The sequence below is a fragment of the Nerophis ophidion genome, linkage group LG06, assembly GCF_033978795.1.
Source record: "Nerophis ophidion isolate RoL-2023_Sa linkage group LG06, RoL_Noph_v1.0, whole genome shotgun sequence".
NCBI classification, from domain to species: Eukaryota; Metazoa; Chordata; class Actinopteri; order Syngnathiformes; family Syngnathidae; genus Nerophis; species Nerophis ophidion.
The window spans coordinates 71,466,941-71,489,302 of NC_084616.1; the positions used below are offsets into that span (position 1 = coordinate 71,466,941).

At 39.6% G+C, this 22,362-nt stretch overlaps 1 protein-coding gene across 2 annotated transcripts in view; it reads right to left on the reverse strand.

Annotated features, from left to right (window-relative positions):
• spen (spen family transcriptional repressor) overlaps nucleotides 1–22,362 on the reverse strand; it is a 100,843-nt gene that overhangs the window by 69,115 nt on the left and 9,366 nt on the right. The window contains exon 2 of one of the 2 annotated variants that reach the window (XM_061904780.1): nucleotides 11,965–12,285. In XM_061904780.1, the coding sequence (XP_061760764.1) occupies nucleotides 11,965–12,285 (321 nt within the window). The other variant, XM_061904781.1, reaches the window with a different exon arrangement.

The following is a 22,362-nucleotide window of genomic DNA, read 5'->3' on the forward strand; positions in this document are numbered from 1 at the left end:
ATCTTAAAATATTTATTTTACAAAAAGGGAGCTCTGAACAGAAATACTGGAGCTAATAAAAAGGCAAACCAAAAACGCTAGTATGAAAACTAGGAAGTTAAAATAGACAAACTTAAATAGCAAGTTGGCACAAAAGAGAAAACAAATCATCAGTATGTAAACGTGAGAAGCTAGCAAGAATAGAAATACTTGCGAGAAAGCAAATGATCAAAATCCAGACGTACGGTGGCGTGAAAGCAAACTATGAACCCAGACCGAATGGCTTAAATAGGGGGGTGATAATTAGTAGCAGGTGTGCGGGGCGAGACTAGCAGGTGGACCGATGAGTGACCATGGTGACAAAAGCAAACAGGAAATAAGGAGTCGGAGAAATATACAAAATGGAAAAAAATAAAAATAGTGTAGATCTGAGCAGCAGATCGCAACAACTACCATCATATCGCAGTCGACACATATCTCTTATGTGTGACTGCCATTTACTGGTCACACTTATTTCACCATGTACCAAATAATGTAACTTCGAGGTCGGTAAGCACAACCAAAATTATTCCGTACATTAGGCGCACCGGGTTATAAGGCGCGATGTCGAGTTTTGAGAAAACGAAAGGATTTTTAAGAGCCTACTGAAACCCACTACTACCCACCATGCAGTCTGATAGTTTATATATCGATGATGAAATATTAACATTGCAACACATGTCAATACGGCCTTTTTAGTTTACTAAATTACAAATTTAAATTTCCCGGGAGTTTCGTTCTGGAAACGTCGTGTAATGATGACGTGTACGCAAGACGTCAAGCGTTTTCAGGAAGTATGAGCGCTGCACACACACACAGCTAAAAGTCGTCTGCTTTAACGGCATAATTACACAGTATTTTGGACATCTGTGTTGCTGAATCTTTTGCAATTTGTTCAAATAATATTGGAGAAGTCACAGTAGAAAGATGGAGTTGGGAAGCTTTAGCCTTTAGCCACACAAACACATGGTGATTCCTTGTTTGAAATTCCCGGAGGTGAAAATTTCCTATGGATCAGAGCGCGGTCAAGCAGACATGGATCCGGACCAAATGTCAACCAGCAGGTTTCGGTGAGAAAATTGTGGTTAAAAAGTCACTTTTACCGGATATCAGCGGAGCTTCCGTCCTGCTGCAGCTTCATGACTTCCCTCAGAGATACTGCGCGTCAACACACCCGTGGACACACTTCTCCGACTATCAGGTACTATTAAACTCACTAAAACACGAGCAACACAATAGAAAGATAAGGTATTTCCCAGGATTATCCAAGTAAATGTGTCTAAAAACATCGGAATTCTTCCCAATGTGGATCAACACACCCGTGGACACACTTCTCCGACTATCAGGTACTATTAAACTCACTAAAACACTAGCAACACAATAGAAAGATAAGGGATTTCCCAGGATTATCCAAGTAAATGTGTCTAAAAACATCGGAATTCTTCCCAATGTGCATCAAGACACCCGTGGACACACTTCTCCGACTATCAGGTACTATTAAACTCACTAAAACACTAGCAACACAATAGAAAGATAAGGGATTTCCCAGAATTATCCAAGTAAATGTGTCTAAAAACATCGGAATTCTTCCCAATGTGGATCAACACACCCGTGGACACACTTCTCCGACTATCAGGTACTATTAAACTCACTAAAACACTAGCAACACAATAGAAAGATAAGGTATTTCCCAGGATTATCCAAGTAAATGTGTCTAAAAACATCGGAATTCTTCCCAATGTGGATCAACACACCCGTGGACACACTTCTCCGACTATCAGGTACTATTAAACTCACTAAAACACTAGCAACACAATAGAAAGATAAGGGATTTCCCAGAATTATCCAAGTAAATGTGTTTAAAAACATCGGAATTCTTCCCAATGTGGATCAACACACCCGTAGTCCGTCGCTATCAATATCCTCAAACACGAATCTTTCATCCTCGCTCAAATTAATGGGGAAATTGTCGTTTTCTCGGTCTGAATAGCACTTTTTGTTGGAGGCTCCCATTAAAAACAATGTGAATATGTGAGGAGTCATCAAACATGTGACGTCATCGTCTGCGACTTCCGGTAGAGGCAGGGCTTTTCTCTTAGCACCGAAAGTTGCGAACTTCATCGTGGATGTTCTCTACTAAATCCTTTCACCAAAAATATGGCAATATCGCGAAATGATCAAGTATGACACATAGAATGGACCTGCTATCCCCGTTTAGATAAGAAAATCTCATTCCAGTAGGCCTTTAAAGGGGAACACTATCACAATTTCAGAAGGGTTAAAACCAATAAAAATCAGTTCCCAGTGGCTTATTTTTTTTTCCGAAGTTTTTTTCAAAATTTTACCCATCACGCGATATCCCGAAAAACGTCTTCAAAGTGCCTGATTTTCACCATCGCTATAGGGATGGTGTGAGAAGTGAGAGTGAGAAGAGGTTTTAAATTAATTATCGCCCCGGCGGCAATTCATTAAAACAAGAGGTTTTATTTTAAAAGTACCGTATTTTTCGGACTATAATCCTTTAATTTTCTCAACTCGACAGTGTGCTTGTAACCCGGTGCGCCTGATCATTTTGGTTGTGCCTACCTACCTCAAAGCTATTTTATTTGGTACATGGCATACTTGCCAACCTTCCTGATTTTTCCAGTAGACGGTGGCACAGTGGTTAGTGCAGTGGTTCTGGGGGTACTTGAAGGTATGCCAAGGGGTACGTGAGATTTTTGAAAAATATTCTAAATATAGCAACAACTCAAAAATCCTTCATAAATATACATATTGAATAATACTTCAACAAAATATGAATGTAAGTTCATAAAGTGTGAAAAGAAATACAACAATGCAATATTCAGTGTTGACTGCTAGATTTTTTGTGGACATGTTCCATAAATATAACTGTTAAAGATTTCTTTTTTTGAGAATAAATGTTTAGAATTAAGTTCATGAATCCAGATGGATCTCTATTACAATCCCCAAAGAGGGCACTTTAAGTTGATGATTACTTCTATGTGTAGAAATCTTTATTTATAATTGAATCACTTGTTTCTCACTAAAACTCTAGCAACACAATAGAAAGATAAGGGATTTCCCAGAAGTATTCTAGTAAATGTGTCTAAAAACATCTGAATCTGTCTCAACTTTATTTATTTATTTTTTTTCTAGTCCTTCGCTATCAATATCATCATCCACGAATCTTTCATCCTCGCTCAAAATAATGGGGAAATTGTCGTTTTCTCGGTCCGAATAGCACTTTTTGTTGGAGGCTCCCATTAAAAACAATGTGAATATGTGAGGAGCCATCAAACATGCGACGTCATCGTCTGCGACTTCCGGTAGAGGCAGGGCTTTTCTCTTAGCACCGAAAGTTGCGAACTTCATCATGGATGTTCTCTACTAAATCCTTTCAGCAAAAATATGGCAATATCGCGAAATGATCAAGTATGACACATAGAATGGACCTGCTATCCCCGTTTGAATAAAAAAAATCTCAATTCAGTAGGCCTTTAAGTGCGCCTTATAGTCCGAAAAATACAGTACTTTAAATTATGCAAGCAAGTAGTGTTCCCTTGTTCGGTTCTGCAACGACATCTAGTGGGCACATTTAGAACAGCAGTTTCTTCCATTCAAATATTTCGGCAAATTTCTATACTTGGCAAACTCATCCCGCGGGCCGGATAAAACCTGTTCGTGCATATAAACTTGTCAAATGCACATTTGGGTATTATCTTCGACCCAACTCTCTCCTTTGAGTCACACATTAAAAGCGTTACTAAAACGGCCTTCTTTCATCTCCGTAATATCGCTAAAATTCGCTCCATTTTGTCCACTAAAGACGCTGAGATCATTATCCATGCGTTTGTTACGTCTCGTCTCGATTACTGTAACGTATTATTTTCGGGTCTCCCCATGTCTAGCATTAAAAGATTACAGTTGGTACAAAATGCGGCTGCTAGACTTTTGACAAGAACAAGAAAGTTTGATCACATTACGCCTGTACTGGCTCACCTGCACTGGCTTCCTGTGCACTTAAGATGTGACTTTAAGGTTTTACTACTTAAGTATAAAATACTACACGGTCTAGCTCCATCCTATCTTGCCGATTGTATTGTACCATATGTCCCGGCAAGAAATCTGCGTTCAAAGGACTCCGGCTTATAAGTGATTCCCAAAGCCCCAAAAAAAGTCTGCGGGCTATAGAGCGTTTTCCGTTCGGGCTCCAGTACTCTGGAATGCCCTCCCGGTAACAGTTCGAGATGCCACCACAGTAGAAGCATTTAAGTCTCACCTTAAAACTCATTTGTATACTCTAGCCTTTAAATAGACTCCCTTTTTAGACCAGTTGATCTGCCGTTTCTTTTCTTTTTCTCCTATGTCCCACTCTCCCTTGTGGAGGGGGTCCGGTCCGATCCGGTGGCCATGTACTGCTTGCCTGTGTATCGGCTGGGGACATCTCTGCGCTGCTGATCCGCCTCCGCTTGGGATGGTTTCCTGCTGGCTCCGCTTTGGACTGGACTCTCGCGGCTGTGTTGGATCCATTATGGATTGAACTTTCACAGTATCATGTTAGACCCGCTCGACATCCATTGCTTTAGTCCTCTCCAAGGTTCTCATAGTCATCATTGTCACCGACGTCCCACTGGGTGTGAGTTTACCTTGCCCTTATGTGGGCCTACCGAGGATGTCGTAGTGGTTTGTGTTGTGGTTTGTGCAGCCCTTTGAGACACTAGTGATTTAGGGCTATATAAGTAAACCCCTCCAAGTCCGAGTCCATGGTTCTCGCCCGGAAAAGGGTGGAGTGCCATCTCCGGGTTGGGGAGGAGACCCTGCCCCAAGTGGAGGAGTTCAAGTACCTAGGAGTCTTGTTCACGAGTGGGGGAAGAGTGGATCGTGAGATCGGTGCGGCGTCTTCAGTAACGCGGACGTTGTATCGATCCGTTGTGGTGAAGAAAGAGCTGAGCCGGAAGGCAAAGCTCTCAATTTACCGGTGGATCTACGTTCCCATCCTCACCTATGGTCATGAGCTTTGGGTCATGACCGAAAGGATAAGATCACGGGTACAAGCGGCCGAAATGAGTTTCCTCCGCCGTGTGGCGGGTCTCTCCCTTAGAGATAGGGTGAGAAGCTCTGCCATCCGGGAGGAACTCAAAGTAAAGCCGCTGCTCCTCCACATCGAGAGGAGCCAGATGAGGTGGTTCGGGCATCTGGTCAGGATGCCACCCGAACGCCTCCCTAGGGAGGTGTTTAGGGCACGTCCAACCGGTAGGAGGCCACGGGGAAGACCCAGGACACGTTGGGAAGACTATGTCTCCCGGCTGGCCTGGGAATGCCTCGGGATCCCCCGGGAAGAGCTAGACGTAGTGGCTGGAGATAGGGAAGTCTGGGCTTCCCTGCTTAGGCTGCTGCCCCCGCACCCGACCTCGGATAAGCAGAAGATGATGGATGGATGGATGGATAAGTAAACATTGATTGATTGATTTTTATACAGCCTTTGTAAAATGATGCTGACATTCTGTATAAATTGGTCAAACAATCAATATTAATCTGAGCAAAATTCGGGGGGGAGAACAATGTGTTCTAAGGACAAGAACACGGAAATGTTATGTACTGTCATTTTCTCTCTCCTGAAGGCTACAAGAGTTGAAAGAAGTAAAATCCCATCTACAATTCGCTGCACTATGCATGAGGAGAAGGTCACAGTTGAATCCCGCTTCATCTTGTTTGCCGTTATCTGGGAGCAGAATTCATGAATATCATCTATAGCTTAATGATGTATGGCAGCCGGGGAAACTGATGGATTATCTCGACCCTGAGATGCCATCCAAAAATGCAAATTTTGCTATCGCAGGTTGATCTTTCAACGGATAGCCTTCGAGTCTGTGCTGGAAAAAGCGGCCTCTACATTATTTATGAGGCTTAAAACAATTTCAGTCATTTCTTTGGCAAAATGTCCTGCACTGTTTGATTATTAGTGTGCGTCAGTGCATGCCTAGCACATCTGTGGGCGATTAGATTGGAGCACAAGCATTTTTAAATAAGAGATGCATCCAGCAGCTTGGACAAAATGCATTTAGGAAGGGAAGTATTATAAGTAGCCAGTCCTGAAATATCTGCCCGGCAACACTTTTGTCATTTTTTTTTTTTTTCCAGGTTTAAGCTACATAAACAAATAAATTAAAGTTTAGGATAATGATTCATGGCAGCATTGTTGTTATATGAGGGCTGGAAGATTAATCTCATTTTAATGACTTTCGATTTTGGCTTCTCACAAAAAAAATATCCAAAAAAAGGTCACAGAACATGCAAACGAATCCCTGAGCTTGTTATGGTGAAACTGATGAGTGAGTGAATGAGTGTAAAAATGACCACAAGTACTAGAGAAGGGGTAACCAACGCGGGGGTCTCGGGCACCAGGTAGCCCGTAAGGACCAGATGAGTCGCCCGCTGGCCTGTTCTAAAAATAGCTCAAATAGCAGCACTTACCAGTGAGCTGCCTCTGGTTTTTAAATTTTATTTATTTACTAGCAAGCCGGTCTTGCTTTGCTTGACATTTTTAATTCTAAGAGCGACAAAACTCAAATAGAATTTGAAAATCCAAGAAAATATTTTAAAGACTTGGTCTTCACTTGTTTAAATAAATTCATTTATTTTTTTACTTTGCTTCTTAAAACTTTCAGAAAGACATTTTTAGAGAAAAAATACAACCTTAAAAATTATTTTAAAACACATATACCTTTTTACCTTTTAAATTCCTTCCTCTTCTTTCCTGACAATTTAAATTAATGTTCAAGTAAATATATTTTTTTTATTGTAAAGAATAATAAATACATTTTAATTTAATTCTTCATTTTAGCTTCTGTTTTTTCGATGAAGAATATTTGTGAAATATTTCTTCAAACTTATTATGATTAAAATTCAAAAAAAATATTCTGGCAAATCTAGAAAATATGTAAAAATCAAATTTAAATCTTATTTCAAAGTCTTTTGAATTTCTTTTAAAATCATTGTTCTGGAAAATCTAGAAGAAATATAGCTGGTTCCAATTTGTTATATATTATAACAAAGTGCAGATTGGATTTTAACCTATTTAAAACATGTCATCAAAATTCTAAAATTAATCTTAATCAGGAAAAATTACTAAAGATGTTCCATAAATTCCTCTTTAAATATTTTTGAAAAAAAATTCGAATTAGCTAGTTTTTCTCTTCTTTTTTTCGGTTGAATTTAGAATTTTAAAGAGTCGAAATTGAAGATGAACTGTGTTTCAACAAAGATAAATATCATTAATTATTAATAATAACATAGAGTTAAAGGTAAATTGAGCAAATTGGCTATTTCTGGCAATTTATTTAAGTGTGTATCAAACTGGTAGCCCTTCGCATTAATCAGTACCCAAGAAGTAGTTCTGGGTTTCAAAAAGGTTGGTGACCCCTGTCCTACATGATCGAGTTTGATTGATTGAAACTATTATTAGTAGATTGTACAGTACAGTACATATTCTGTATATCCATTTACTACCGCTTGTCCCTTTCAGGATCACTTGGGGGGCACAAGCATTAACCCCTGTGCCACCGTGCTAAATGGTAACACCCGAATAGGTCTTTCAACTTGTTTAAGTCAGGGGGCCGTGTCTGTTTGCAATGAGTTCTGAGGGAAGTTTACGACAAATTTACAAAAAGAAGCGCTTGATTTTGTCACCCTAGCACGCCTCAAACACAGTACAGGTTATTAAATCTCAATGGAGCGTTTTTTTTTTGTATTAGCAGAGCTAGTTTTAAAAGGTATCTGAGTTATTGATGTGATGTCATAATGTCACGTATCGGTCTGATCTTTTTTGGGTGCACACAAATTGTTGCAATTTTCAGGTAAATGGTTAAATAGTTGGTATACCGTATTTCCTTGAATTGCCGCTGGTGCGCTAATTAATTTAAAACCTCTTCTCACTCCAGCGCTTACCAAAGGCATGTGGTAAAAGTAAGCATGCGCTAATTATTTTAAAACCTCTTCTCACTCTGGCACTTACCAAAGGAATGCAGTAAAAATTTGAGTGTGATGTAAGCTTGGACCTTATATCCCACTGAATAGCTCTTAATCTTCATCCCTTTATGCGATTTCAAATTACCGGCATTGAAATAAGCCTCCTCTATTTTGAAAATGATGACAAGGGAAGTGTCACTCGTGACGTCACGAGTTTGACCAGGTGCTAATTATTTTGCAAAGCGAGTTTGACCCAGGCAGTAATTCAAGGCAGGCGCATACTATATGGCCTGCGGCAATTCAAGGAAATGAGGTAGTAATAATTCAAGACTCTAGTGAAGTGTGAAGTGAATTATATTTATATAGCGCTTTTCTCTAGTGACTCAAAGCGCTTTACATAGCGAAACCCAATAAATAACAGCACAAACTTGGTGAATCGAGGTTTCTCAGGGGCAAGGCCAGGCCGAGACAGACTGATTTCGCGACTCGTTGCAGCGACTGTCACAGACCTTGTGACAGTAGCTTGATTGGAACTTCCAGGATGTCCGGCCTCACCCAGAAGCCGTGATTTGTCTTCGGGGGTTTACTCCCCTAGCCTTTGGTCAACCAAGACCTTAACCACAAGGCAGCGGTAAACACTTCGGGCAGTGGGCAGTCTGGTTACTGGACGGGCTCTGACAACCCCGCTGCCTTGCGGGCAGGTCTTGGTTGACCAAAGGCTAGGGGATGGACAACCCCGACAGAAAACCCCAGGTCACCCTTGGGAAAGGTGTGGCACCAGGTAGCCTCCCTCCTCAACCCAATATCTAAGTTGCATTTAAACCAGTGTGGGTGGCACTGGATCCGGTTTGGTGGCTACAGAACTAAGCTGGCATCCAGATCCGGTTTGGTGGCTGCAGAATTAGGTCTCTGCTTTTTGCAGATGATGTGGTTCTGACCGGGATCTTCAGCCCTCACATTATGGATTGAACTTTCACAGTATCATGTTAGACCCGCTCGACATCCATTGCTTTCGTCCTCTCCAAGGTTCTCATAGTCATCATTGACACCGACGTCCCACTGGGTGTGAGTTTTCCTTGCCCTTATGTGGGCCTACCGAGGATGTCGTAGTGGGTTGTGCAGCCCTTTGAGACACTAGTGATTTAGGGCTATATAAGTAAACATTGATTGATTGATTGATTGATTGACTGGATCGGTTCGCAGCAGAGTGTGAAGCGACTGGGATGAGAATCAGCACCTCCAAGTCTAAATCCAAGGCTCTTGCCTGGAAAAGGGTGGAGTGCCATCTGATTTCGCGACTCGTTGCAGCGACTGTCACAGACCTTGTGACAGTAGCTTGATTGGAACTTCCAGGATGTCCGGCCTCACCCTGAAGCTGTGATTTGTCTTTGGGGGTTTATTCCCCTAGCCTTTGGTCAACCAAGGCAGTGGTAAACACTTCGGGCATTGGGCAGTCTGGTTACTGCACGGGCTCTGACAACCCCGGGGGGAGACCCTGCCCCAAGTGGAGGAGTTCAAGTACCTCGGAGTCTTGTTCACGAGTGAGGGAAGAGTGGATCGTGAGATCGACAGGCGGATCGGTGCGGCGTCTTCAGTAATGCGGACGCTGTATCGATCCGTTGTGGTGAAAAAGGGAGCTGAGCCGGAAGGCAAAGCTCTCTATTTACCGGTCGATCTACGTTCCCATCCTCACCTATGGTCATGAGCTTTGGGTTATGACCGAAAGGACAAGATCGCGGGTACAAGCGGCCGAAATGAGTTTGGGGCTCTCCCTTAGAGATAGGGTGAGAAGCTCTGCCATCCGGGAGGAACTCAAAGTAAAGCCGCTGCTCCTCCACATCGAGTGGAGCCAGATGAGGTGGTTCGGGCATTTGGTCAGGATGCCACCCGAACGCCTCCCTAGGGAGGTGTTTTGGGCACATCCGACCGGTAGGAGGCCACGGGGAAGACCCAGGACACGTTGGGAAGACTATGTCTCCCGGGCAGAGCTAGACAAAGTGGCTGGGGAGAGGAGCGTCTGGGCTTCTCTGCTTAGGCTGCTGCCCCCGCGACCCGACTTCAGATAAGCGGAAAAAGATGGGTGGATGGATGGTGGCACTGGGTAAAGTGTCTTGCCCAAGGACACAACGGCAGTGACTAGGCTGGAACCTGGAACCCTCAAGTTATACCGCCCTCTGGAATGGATTATTTCTAATTATGTATTTGTTTATGAAAGAAAAAAACATTTTTTAATGGATGCTAATTCTATAACTTGTTAGATCCAGCATATCGTGGCTAAAAAGCAGAAAAATGAAAGCAGTCTTTGAAGTTATGCAGTCGTACGCTGTGCGTTTTTGACTGCGGAGTAACACTATAACATAAAAGAGAGCTGGGAGTAGGAGCCGGTTGTCAGGTAAGGAAAGCGGAAGAGAAAGGAGAACAATACGAGGCGAAAGGAACAGATTTGGAAAAATAGACACGTAATAACTTCATGTACCAGCTAGTGCAGTTAGTGGGGGGGGGAATAAAGAGTCAGGAGGTGCAAACTAGGGGGTTAGAGAGGACAGCTAAAATACACAGGGCAGGACATACCAACCTTTTGAGAGAGTGGTAACTTGACCTATAATTCCAAATAAAATACAGGGAGATAGAACTTTGTGAGCAAAAAAAAAAAGTGGCAAAAATGCTGAGTGGAGGAGTGTGGTTGTATTTTAAAAACGTAATCCTTGTCTTCAGGGCAGGAGAGTCCAGATGAGGTGGATTGTCTTTTTTTAAACTAACCAATGAGTCCATATATCCGTCCAAGTATTAAAAACATCCAAGAGTCCATTTTCAGGTAAGTGTATCAGTATTGGTTTTCCCCTAAGGTTCTAGACTTGTCTCTTTGTCGGGCAACTTCCAGAAAAAAAGGGGGGAGACATTCCTTTTTGCACTTTCAGTCGTACTTAGTGGGATGCTGTCAATCAATGGTAATCCATCTTCAGTATTGCAGTCAGTTAAAAAAAAAAAAATTGTAGTGGCGTGTCCATGCTGTTCCTCTGTAAACACGAGAGTCAGTCAAAATATGACCAAAGTCCATGAGAAGTGTTGTTCACCAGAAAAAAAAAAAACAGTTCTGATTCTGTCATTGTATCCAAGATTTATAGTTCCACACAACGGAAAGTAGAAGGTATTCCACAGGCTTGAGGCAGGTTATCTCCAGTCAGCATTTTTCTACCATCCGTGTCCATATCAGTCCGTCACAAAAACTCTTCAAAAAAAAAAAGGCAGGGGAAAGAATGGTCTAGCTCACAAGTTGTTGTTTTTTTGTAGAGATCTCCCAGCTCTCAAACCGCAATGCCCTGATTTCCGACATAATCCCAAAATAAAAGAAATGAAAAAAAAAAAAGATACCAAGAACGTAACCCCGTACCTTTGGCAGGATAGCATATCCTTTAGTGTTTCTTGACAGCGTTAATCCAATAGCAGGGATCAAAATCCCAAGTAGGTTATCCGCGTGATTCCAGCGTGCATAACTGAAAAAAATGACTAATCCAAATAAATGGTATGTTTAATGTGTGCTCGTTTGTTTCACTAAAATGGGGGGGGGGGATGGGGAAGGGGGGGGTGATATAATCCACCAGGTCAGCCACGTAACTCCAGATTAGGGGAGGAATCCCAGGGACCACTCTTTCTGAACCTTAGTAATCTTCAACAATCCTGGGAAATTTTTCAATGTCCAATCTTTTTCCCCCTGTAATTTCCACAAATGATACATCCGTCTGACAGAGTTGCTTCTACTCACCAATATCCATCTCAGAAATTTAGCCTTACACTTCGTATAATAACTTTAAGTATGCTTCCAAGACTTAAGAGACCTGTAAGATTTCGTAACATTTTTTTCCTCCTCTTTAACCCCCAAAGCAGTAAATGAACATGGTGGAAAGATGCTTGGAGGTGAGGTGTACGACAAAGCACGGTTCCCCCTTTGCCTTCAGAGAAACTTGGTCCACTTACCCGTCTAGTCTCCGTTCATAGCGTCCATCTCTGCCGTGGAGCGACGTGGGGGGGCCATACACAGCCCCCCCTGCCGCCCGTGTGAACCCTGATACATCCCGGCCGCGAGAACCTAAGGACAGACTATCGTCCAGCCCCCTGGCGGCACTAGGAATGGTGCCCGGTTCGTTATAATCAGTGCGCAGGTCTCTGTCGCCCATCTTGTTGACCGCATTGTGAGCCTTCTGAGCGCTTTTAATGTCCACAAAATCCACAAAGGCTGCGACTCCGCCCTCTGAACCCCGTTTAGGCAGGACTTTGACACTCTCTACACGTCCATATCTGCAGAGAAAACATTAGAAACGGGCCAATGAGTGAAGTGTAACAAAACAGGTTACAGAGCTCCTCAATCAGGGGTTTTCAAAGGGAAGAAAAGGTACTTTTAAACCGCTAAAACAGGGTTAAAAGTACCAGGTGAGTCGCCCGCTGGCCTGTTCTAAAAATAGCTCAAATAGCAGCACTTACCAGTGAGCTGCCTCCATCCATCCATCCATTTTCTACCGCTTATTCCCTTTTGGGGTCGCGGGGGGCGCTGGTGCCTATCTCAGCTACAATCTGCCTCTATTTTTTAAATTGTATTTATTTACTAGCAAGCTGGTCTCGCTTTGCTCGACATTTTTAATTCTAAGAGAGACAAAACTCAAATAGAATTTGAAAATCCAAGAAAATATTTGTAAGAGTTGGTCTTCACTTGTTTAAATAAATTTTTTTTTTTACTTTGCTTCTTATAAAGGTTCAGAAAGACAATTTTAGAGAAAAAATACAACCTTAAAAATGATTTTAGAATTTTTAAAACACATATACCTTTTTACTTTTTACATTCCTTCCTCTTCTTTCCTGACAATTTAAATCAATGTTAATGTAAATTTATATTTTTATTGTAAAGAATAATAAATAAATTTAAGTTTAATTCTTCATTTTAGATTCTGTTTTTTGACAAAGAATATTTGTGAAGTATTTCTTCACAAATATTGAATTTATTGTTTAAATAAAATCATTGATTTTTTTACTTTGCTTCTTATAAGTTTCAGAAAGACAATTTTAGAGAAAAAATACAACCTTAAAAATGATTTTAGAATTTTTAAAACACATATACCTTTTTACTTTTTACATTCCTTCCTCTTCTTTCCTGACAATTTAAATCAATGTTAATGTAAATTTATATTTTTATTGTAAAGAATAATCAATAAATTTGAGTTTAATTCTTCATTTTAGCTTCTGTTTTTTTGACGAAGAATATTTGTGAAGTATTTCTTCACAAATATTGAATTTATTGTTTAAATAAATTCATTTATTTTTTTACTTTGCTTCTTATAAGTTTCAGAAAGACAATTTTAGAGAAAAAATATAACCTTAAAAATGATTTTAGGATTTTGAAACACATATACCTTTTTAGTTTTTAAATTCCTTCCTCTTCTTTCCTGACAATTTAAATAATCATGTAAATTTATATTTTTATTGTAAAGAATAATCAATAAATTTGAGTTTAATTCTTCATTTTAGCTTCTGTTTTTTTGACAAAGAATATTTGTGAAGTATTTCTTCACAAATATTGAATTTATTGTTTAAATAAAATCATTGATTTTTTTACTTTGCTTCTTATAAGTTTCAGAAAGACAATTTTAGAGAAAAAATACAACCTTAAAAATGATTTTAGGATTTTTAAACACATATACCTTTTTACCTTTTAAATTCCTTCCTCTTCTTTCCTGACAATTTAAATAAATAATCATGTAACTTTATGTTTTTATTGTAAAGAATAATAAATAAATTTAAGTTTAATTCTTCATTTTAGATTCTGTTTTTTCGAAGAAGAATATTTGTGAAATATTTCTTCAAACTTATTATGATTAAAATTCAAAAAAATTATTCTGGCAAATCTAGAAAATCTGTAGAATCAAATTTCAATCTTATTTCAAAGTCTTGAATTTCTTTTAAAATTTTTGTTCTGGAAAATCTAGAAGAAATAATGATTTGTCTTTGTTAGAAATGTAGCTCGGTACAATTTGTTATATATTCTAACAAAGTGCAGATTGGATTTTAACCTATTTAAAACATGCCATCAAAATTCTAAAATTAATCTTAATCAGGAAAAATTACTAATGATGATCCATAAATTATATATTTTTTTTTTTCAAAAAGATTCGAATTCACTAGTTTGTCTCTTCTTTTTTTCGGTTGAATTTTGAATTTTAAAGAGTCGAAATTGAAGATAAACTATGTTTGAAAATTTGATTTTCATTTTTTTCGTGTTTTTTCCTCTTTCAAACCGTTCAATTAAGTGTTTTTTTCATCATTTATTCTCTACAAAAAACCTTCTGTAAAAGGAAAAAAAATGTACGACGGAATCAAAGACAGAAATACGCTTTTTTTTAAATATATTTGACTGTTTTTGTATATATTTAATGTGACAAATCATTAAGATGACCAGTGTTTCCACAAAGATAAATATAATTTATAACAGAGTTAAAGATAAATTGAGCAAATTGGCTATTTCTGGCAATTTATTTAAGTGTGTATCAAACTGGTAGCCCTTCGCATTAATCAGTACCCAAGAAGTAGCTCTTGGTTTCAAAAAGGTTGGTGACCCCTGCGCTAAGATAAATTCAGTTTTGTCAAAGGACAGATTACCTGATAGTTACCACAGTAAGGAGATCGGAGAAAACCTCCACAAAATATTCTCCAGAAATTCAGTTTTTGGGGCAGTAGGTGTAGCGCCAAATGTATTCGGTTTTCTAGGGGGAAGCTAAATGTGCCAGACTTTGAAAACCCCTGTCTTAGATCATGTCTACACATTGGTATGGTACTTCAGCATGACCGTATTCATTTTGTTAATTCATGGAATCTGATGGAAACATTCACATTAAAGGCCTACTGAAACCCACTACTACCCACCACGCAGTCTGATAGTTTATATATCAATGATGAAATATTAACATTGCAACACATGCCAATGCCTTTTAAGTTTACTAAATTGCAATTTTAAATTTCCCGGGACTTTTTTCTTGAAAACGTCGCGTAATGATGACGTATACGCGTGGCCTCACGGGCTGTTATGAATATGAGCGCTGCACACACACACAGCTAAAAGTCATCTGCTTTAACGGCATAATTACACAGTATTTTGGACATCTGTGTTGCTGAATCTTTTGCAATGTGTTCAATTAATATTGGAGAAGTCAAAGTAGAAAGACGGAGTTGGGAAGCTTTAGCCTTTAGCCACACAAACACACGGTGATTCCTTGTTTAAAATTCACGGAGGTGAAACTTTAGTATGGATCACACCGGACATGGATCCTGACTACATGTCAACCAGCAGGTTTCGGTGAGAAAATTGTGGTTAAAAAGTCGCCTCTTACCAGAGATCAGCTGAACTTGTGCCGTCCATAGCTGCCATCGACGTCCCCGAGACACTGCGCGTCAACACACCCATGGAGACACCCTTCCGACTATCAGGTACTATTAAACTCACTAAAATACTAGCAACACAATAGAAAGATAAGGGATTTTCCAGAATTGACCTATTAAATGTGTTTAAAAACAGATGAATCCGTCTCAATGCAACGCGATTGCAATCACGTTTTTTATTTTTTTTTCCTAGTCCATCGCTATCAATATCCTCAAATACAAATGTGAATTGTGAATTATATTTATATAGCGCTTTTCTCAAGTGACTCAAAGCGCTTTACATAGTGACACCCAATATCTAAGTTACACTTAAACCAGTGCGGGTGGCACTGGGAGCAGGTGGGTAAAGTGTCTTGCCCAAGGGCACAACAGCAGTAACTAGGATGGCACAAGCGGGAATCGAACCTGCAACTCTCAAGTTAGATAGATAGATAGATAGATAGATAGATAGATAGATAGATAGATAGATGGATAGATAGATAGATAGATAGATAGATAGATAGATAGATAGATAGATAGATAGATAGATAGATAGATGGATAGTACTTTATTTATTCCGTCAGGAAAATTACAATTTTCAGCACAATCCCATTCAAGATCATTCAAGTTGCTGGCACGGCCACTCTAGCAACCGAGCTATCTTTCATCCTCGCTTAAATTAATGGGGAAATTGTCGTTTTCTCGGTCCGAATAGCTATTTTTGTTGGAGGCTCCCATTAAAAACAATGTGAATATGTGAGGAGCCATCAAACATGTGACTTCATCGTCTGCGACTTCCGGTAGAGGCAGGGCTTTTCTCTTAGCACCGAAAGTTGAGAACTTTATCGTGGATGTTCTCTACTAAATCCTTTCAGCAAAAATATGGCAACATCGCGAAATGATCAAGTATGACACATAGAACGGACCTGCTATCCCCGTTTGAATAAGAAAATCTCATTTCAGTAGGCATTTAAGCATTTATCCACATGCATGACTCTGAAGTGATTTGGGTGCCTTTGGTACGGTATAAATCGTTGGAAGTTTCCAATGTAAGAGCTATTGACACACTGGCAAATATTTATCCATGGAACAAAGTGGCATCAGTTGTAGGGATTAGAATCAAGAACCAGTTCTTGTTCAATACCGGTTCCCAGTGTATCAATTCCTTGGAATCGCCAGCCATTTTCTCACATGGTTCTTATCGTTTTTTTCCGGGTGGGGATGACATCGTTACGTACATGCGTAGTGACGTCAAAATGGCAGAGCCTGGGCACAACGAACGCTGTTTATTTTGTAACACAACATAAACACAACAGAAAAAATACCCAGAACCCCTTGCAGCACTAACTCTTCCGGGACGCTACGATATACACCCCCGCTACCACCAAACCCCACCCCCTGCCAAACCCTAATATTATTTCTTATATTTATTTACAAAAAAAGTGTGTTTTCCTTCTATGTTACATACAGTGGGGCAAAAAAGTATTTAGTCAGCCACCGATTGTGCAAGTTCTCCCACTTAAAATGATGACAGAGGTCTGTAATTTTCATCATAGGTACACTTCAACTGTGAGAGACAGAATGTGAAAAAAAAATCCAGGAATTCACATTGTAGGAATTTTAAAGAATTTATTTGTAAATTATGGTGGAAAATAAGTATTTGGTCAACCATTCAAAGCTCTCACTGATGGAAGGAGGTTTGGGCTCAAAATCTCACGATACTTGGCCCAATTCATTCTTTCCTTAAAGGGGAACATTATCACAATTTCAAAAGGGTTAAAAACAATAAAAATCAGTTCCCAGTGGCTTGTTGTATTTTTTGAAGTTTTTTTCAAAATTTTACCGGTCCCGGAATATCCCTAAATAAAGCTTTAAAGTGCCTTATTTTCGCTGTCTTCGAAACCACTATCCATTTCCCTGTGACGTCACACAGTGCTGCCAATGTAAACAAACAATGGCGAATACCACAGCAAGATATAGCGACATTAGCTCGGATTCAAACTCGGATTTCAGCGGCTTAAGCGATTCAACAGATTACGCATGTATTGAAACAGATGGTTGGAGTATGAAAGTATTGAAGAAGAAACTGAAGCTATTGAGTGAATAGCTATTGACGCTATTCATAGCCATACCATGGCCGAATAGCTGCGTTAGCATCGCCGGTAAAATGTGTGGACCAAACGATCAGGACTTTCGCATTTTGTGATAATGGAGCAACTTAAATCCGTCGATTGGTAAGTGTTTGTTTCGCATTAAATGTGGGTGGAAGAAAACGTAATATAGTTGCAAATGCATCTGCAGGTTATCCATACATCTCTGTGCCATGTCTGTCATCGCCGGTAAATAGCATGTTAGCATCGATTAGCGTAGCATGTTAGCATCGAATAGCTGGAAGTCACGCCGCAACCAAATATGTCTGATTAGCACATAAGTCAATATCAACAAAACTCACCTTTGTGATTTCGTTGACTTTATCGTTGCAAATGCATCTGCAGGTTATCCATACATCTCTGTGCCATGTCTGTCATCGCCGGTCAAATGTGGAGACACTACAGCATATTCAATGGGGGTCTGGCGGCAGACACTTTCGCATTTTCGGTGCAATTTGAATCCCTCCCTGTTAGTGTTGTTACACCCTCCGACAACACACCGACAAGGCCTGATGTCTCCAAGGTTCCAAAAAAAAGTCGAAAAAACGGAAAAAAACAGAGCTGAGACCGATGTGTGTAATGTGTAGAAAATGAAAATGGCGGCTGTTCTACCTCGGTGACGTCACGTTCTGACGTCAGCGCCAAAAGAGCAATAAACAGAAAGGTGTTTAATTCGCCAAAATTCACACATTTAGGGTTCGGAAATCGGTTAAAAAAATATATGGTCTTTTTTCTGCAACATCAAGGTATATATTGATGCTTACATAGGTTTGGTGATAATGTTCCCCTTTAACACGGATCAATCATCCTGTCCCCTTAGCAGAAAAACAGCCCCAAAGCATAATGTTTCCACCCCCATGCTTCACAGTAGGTATGGTGTTCTTGGGATGCAACTCAGTATTCTTCTTCCTCCAAACACGACGAGTTGAGTTTACACCATCATCCATGTATCCATTTTGGTATAAACTCAACTCGTCGTGTTTGGAAGAAGAAGAATACTGAGTTGCATCCCAAGAACACCACACCTACTGTGAAGCATGGGGGTGGAAACATCATGCTTTGGGGCTGTTTTTCTGCTAAGGGGACAGGACGATTGATCCGTGTTAAGGAAAGAATGAATGGGGCCATGTATCGTGAGATTTTGAGCCAAAACCTCCTTCCATCAGTGAGAGCTTTGAATGGTTGACCAAATACTTATTTTCCACCATAATTTACAAATAAAATCTTTAAAATTCCTACAATGTGAATTCCTGGATTTTTTTTCACATTCTGTCTCTCACAGTTGAAGTGTACCTATGATGAAAATTACAGACCTCTGTCATCATTTTAAGTGGGAGAACTTGCACAATCGGTGGCTGACTTAATACTTTTTTGCCCCACTGTACATGCCTCTCAAGGCCTGCATGTAGGCTTTTTAAAGTCATGTTACTTCTAAAATAAACAAAATTTATGCTAATTTGCCCTTTTTTCTCCTTAAATACGAATCGATATGAGAACCGTTAAGGAACCGAATCATTAAACAGAAATGAAAGTGTAATCAAAACCAGAAAAATCTTATTAGCCGTCCCTAATAAATTGTGTCCACTTGCTTTTACTTTCTGACAGAAGAAAAGACATCAAGCACAATTGCAAAAGGATGTCAATTTTGACACAAACATCATTAATTGGTTTGTATTACAATTGTGTGAGCCTCACACAGAGATCCCTCAAAATGTTCGGCATCAGAACCATTAGAGATTATCACGTATATCGATATTAATCTTCATAGACACGTAACTGATACAATAAAAAAAGAGTGTTCTACAACAATTTTTTTTTTTTTTTCTTCCCCGGAAGAAACGGGAAGTTGCGAAACAAGGTTGGTTGCATGAACAATGGCACCCGCTCTATGGTAACTGGGCAACACAGGAAGGAAGGAATCACTGATCACTGGGAGTGACACGCTAACAGCCAATATTAACTAAATTCAATCAATCAATCAATCAATCAAGGATTATTTATATAGCCCTAAATCACTAGTGTCTCAAAGGGCTGCACAAACCACAACACAAACCACTACGACATCCTCGGTAGGCCCACATAAGGGCAAGGAAAACTCACACCCAGTGGGGCGTCGATGACAATGATGACTATGAGAAACCTTGGAGAGGACCGCATATGTGGGCAAACCCCCCCTCTAGATAAAATGAGTAATAAAACTGGAGTTGATACCAAGGTGTTTGTAATCAGTAACACCACACCATCTTAGCCGTGCTCACACCTGAGCATAACTTGCAGAAAATAGTTCCTCTATATTTACATTTTTTGCGAATCCTGTTACATTTTATTAAAGGCCTACTGAAATGAGATTTTCTTATTTAAACGGGGATAGCAGGTCCATTCTATGTGTCATACTTGATCCTTTCGCGATATTGCCATATTTTTGCTGAAATGATTTAGTAGAGAACATCGACGATAAAGTTCGCCACTTTTGGTTGCTAATATAAAAGCCTTGCCTTTACCGGAAGTAGCAGACGATGTGCGCGTGACGTCACGGGTTGTGGAGCTCCTCACATCCTCACATTGTTTACAATCATAGCCTCCAGCAGCAAAAGCTATTCGGACCGAGAAAGCGACAATTTCCCCATTAATTTGAGCGAGGATGAAAGATTCGTGGATGAGGAAAGTTAGAGTGAAGGACTACAAAAACAAAAACAAAAAGAAAAGGCGACGGCTCCAGGCGGCGGCAGTGTGAGCGTTTCAGATCTAATCAGACACATTTACTAAGATGATTCTGGAAAATCCCTTATCTGATTATTGTTTTAATAGTGTTTTAGTGAGATTGTAAAGTCATACCTGAAAGTCGGATGGCTGCGGTGAACGCCAGTATCTCTGAGAGAAGCCGAGGAGCCAAGATCACAGCTGTCTTTTTGAGCTGCAGTAGGAGGAGGTATAATTCCCGGATGTCTCCGGTAAGAACTGACTTAATATCACAATTTTCCCATCCAAAAACTTGGTGGTTGACGTAGAGAAACATGTTCGCTTGACCGCTCCGTGTTAAAGCTTCACAACAAACAAAGAAACACCGGCTGTGTTTCGGTGCTAAAGGCAGCTGCAATCCACCGCTTTCCAACAACAGCATTGTTCTTTATCGTCTCCATTATTCATTTAACCAATTGCAAAAGATTCAGCAACACAGACGTCCAAATTACTGTGTAATTATGCGATGAAAAGAGACGACATATATATATATATATATATATATATATATATATATATATATATATATATATATATATATATATATATATATATATATATATATATATATATATATATATATATATATATACATATATATATATATATATATATGTATATATATATATATATATATATATATATACGTATATATATATACTATATATATATATATACGTATATATATATATATATATATATATATATACATATATATATATATATATATATATATATATATATATATACATATATATATATATATATATATGTCTTGATTGGATTATCCAGAGAATAGTGCTCGATACCGTGGTAGAGCGCAATATGTATGTGTGGGAAAAATCACAAGACTACTTCATCTCTACAGAACTGTTTCATGAAGGTTTCCCTCAATCATCAGGAGATTGCAATAGAAGCATTCACATACAATGGTTTATATAGGGCACAGAGTGGGTGGGTACAGGCAGGCGTAGGGTGTGGTGATTGGCTCATGTGTTACCTAGGAGGTTAAACAGTTCTGTAGAAATGAAGTAGTCTTGTGATTTTTCCCACACCTACATATGTATATACAGAGTATATATATATATATATATATATATATATATACACTAAATGAATGTGTGGGAAACCCTGCCTTGTTACATTGTTTAAGGCAGGGGTGCCCATTACGTCGATCTCGATCGACTGGTCGATCTCGGAGGGTGTGTCAGTCGATCTCTAGCCAGGCATTAAAAAATAGACATAAAAATGAGCAATCATCAATCATACCAAGACTTCACTTTCGTCAGTTGTTTGACATTCTCGGCACCCGAGGATCTTGTGAGATGACGCTGGCTGCTGCGAGCTCATATTTAAGAAAAAAATCACTAACAGGGCGGACGCAGAGAAACACATTTTATTTCTAGAGACTCCGTACCTACTGTCAAAACTCTAAAGACCGACTGCACAGTTCCTGTCTTCACCATAAAAGACCTGTTTCATCCTGCCTGTGCTAACAAAATAAGAGTCTCAGAAAGCTAGCGTGCGCAAGCTAGCAAGCTACGGCGTTTGATGCCAATGTATTTCTCCCCCGCCCTCAGCGACCGCTTTCTCACTTGCTTGCCCACCCGCACACTCACTGACGTCACTCACCTGCTGCCAGACATTAAAGGGCCACACACATATGCTACTCTCATAACAAAGTGTTTAAAAACGAGTATGCAAGTTGGACAAATGAGATGCCAAATCCAACCACTTTCATGTGGTATTGGACAGAAAGGAGGACTTTTTTTTTTCCTCCATTTGAAAATGCGGACGTCATCAGCACCACTGTCTAATTCCAATCAATGCAAGTCATCAGAATCAGGTAATACACCAACTTATATTCTTGTCTTCATGAAAGAAAGGAATCTATGTGTGTTAAACATGCTTGTATTATCATTAAACACCATTAACTTGTTAACAAAAATGTCTCTTTCATAAATAAATAAATATAAATTATAAATAGGAATGAGGTAGATCTCCTCGACTTGGTCAATTGAAAAGTAGCTCGCCTGCAGAAAAAGTGTGAGCGCCCCTGGTCCAATGCATCCAGCGGGGAGTC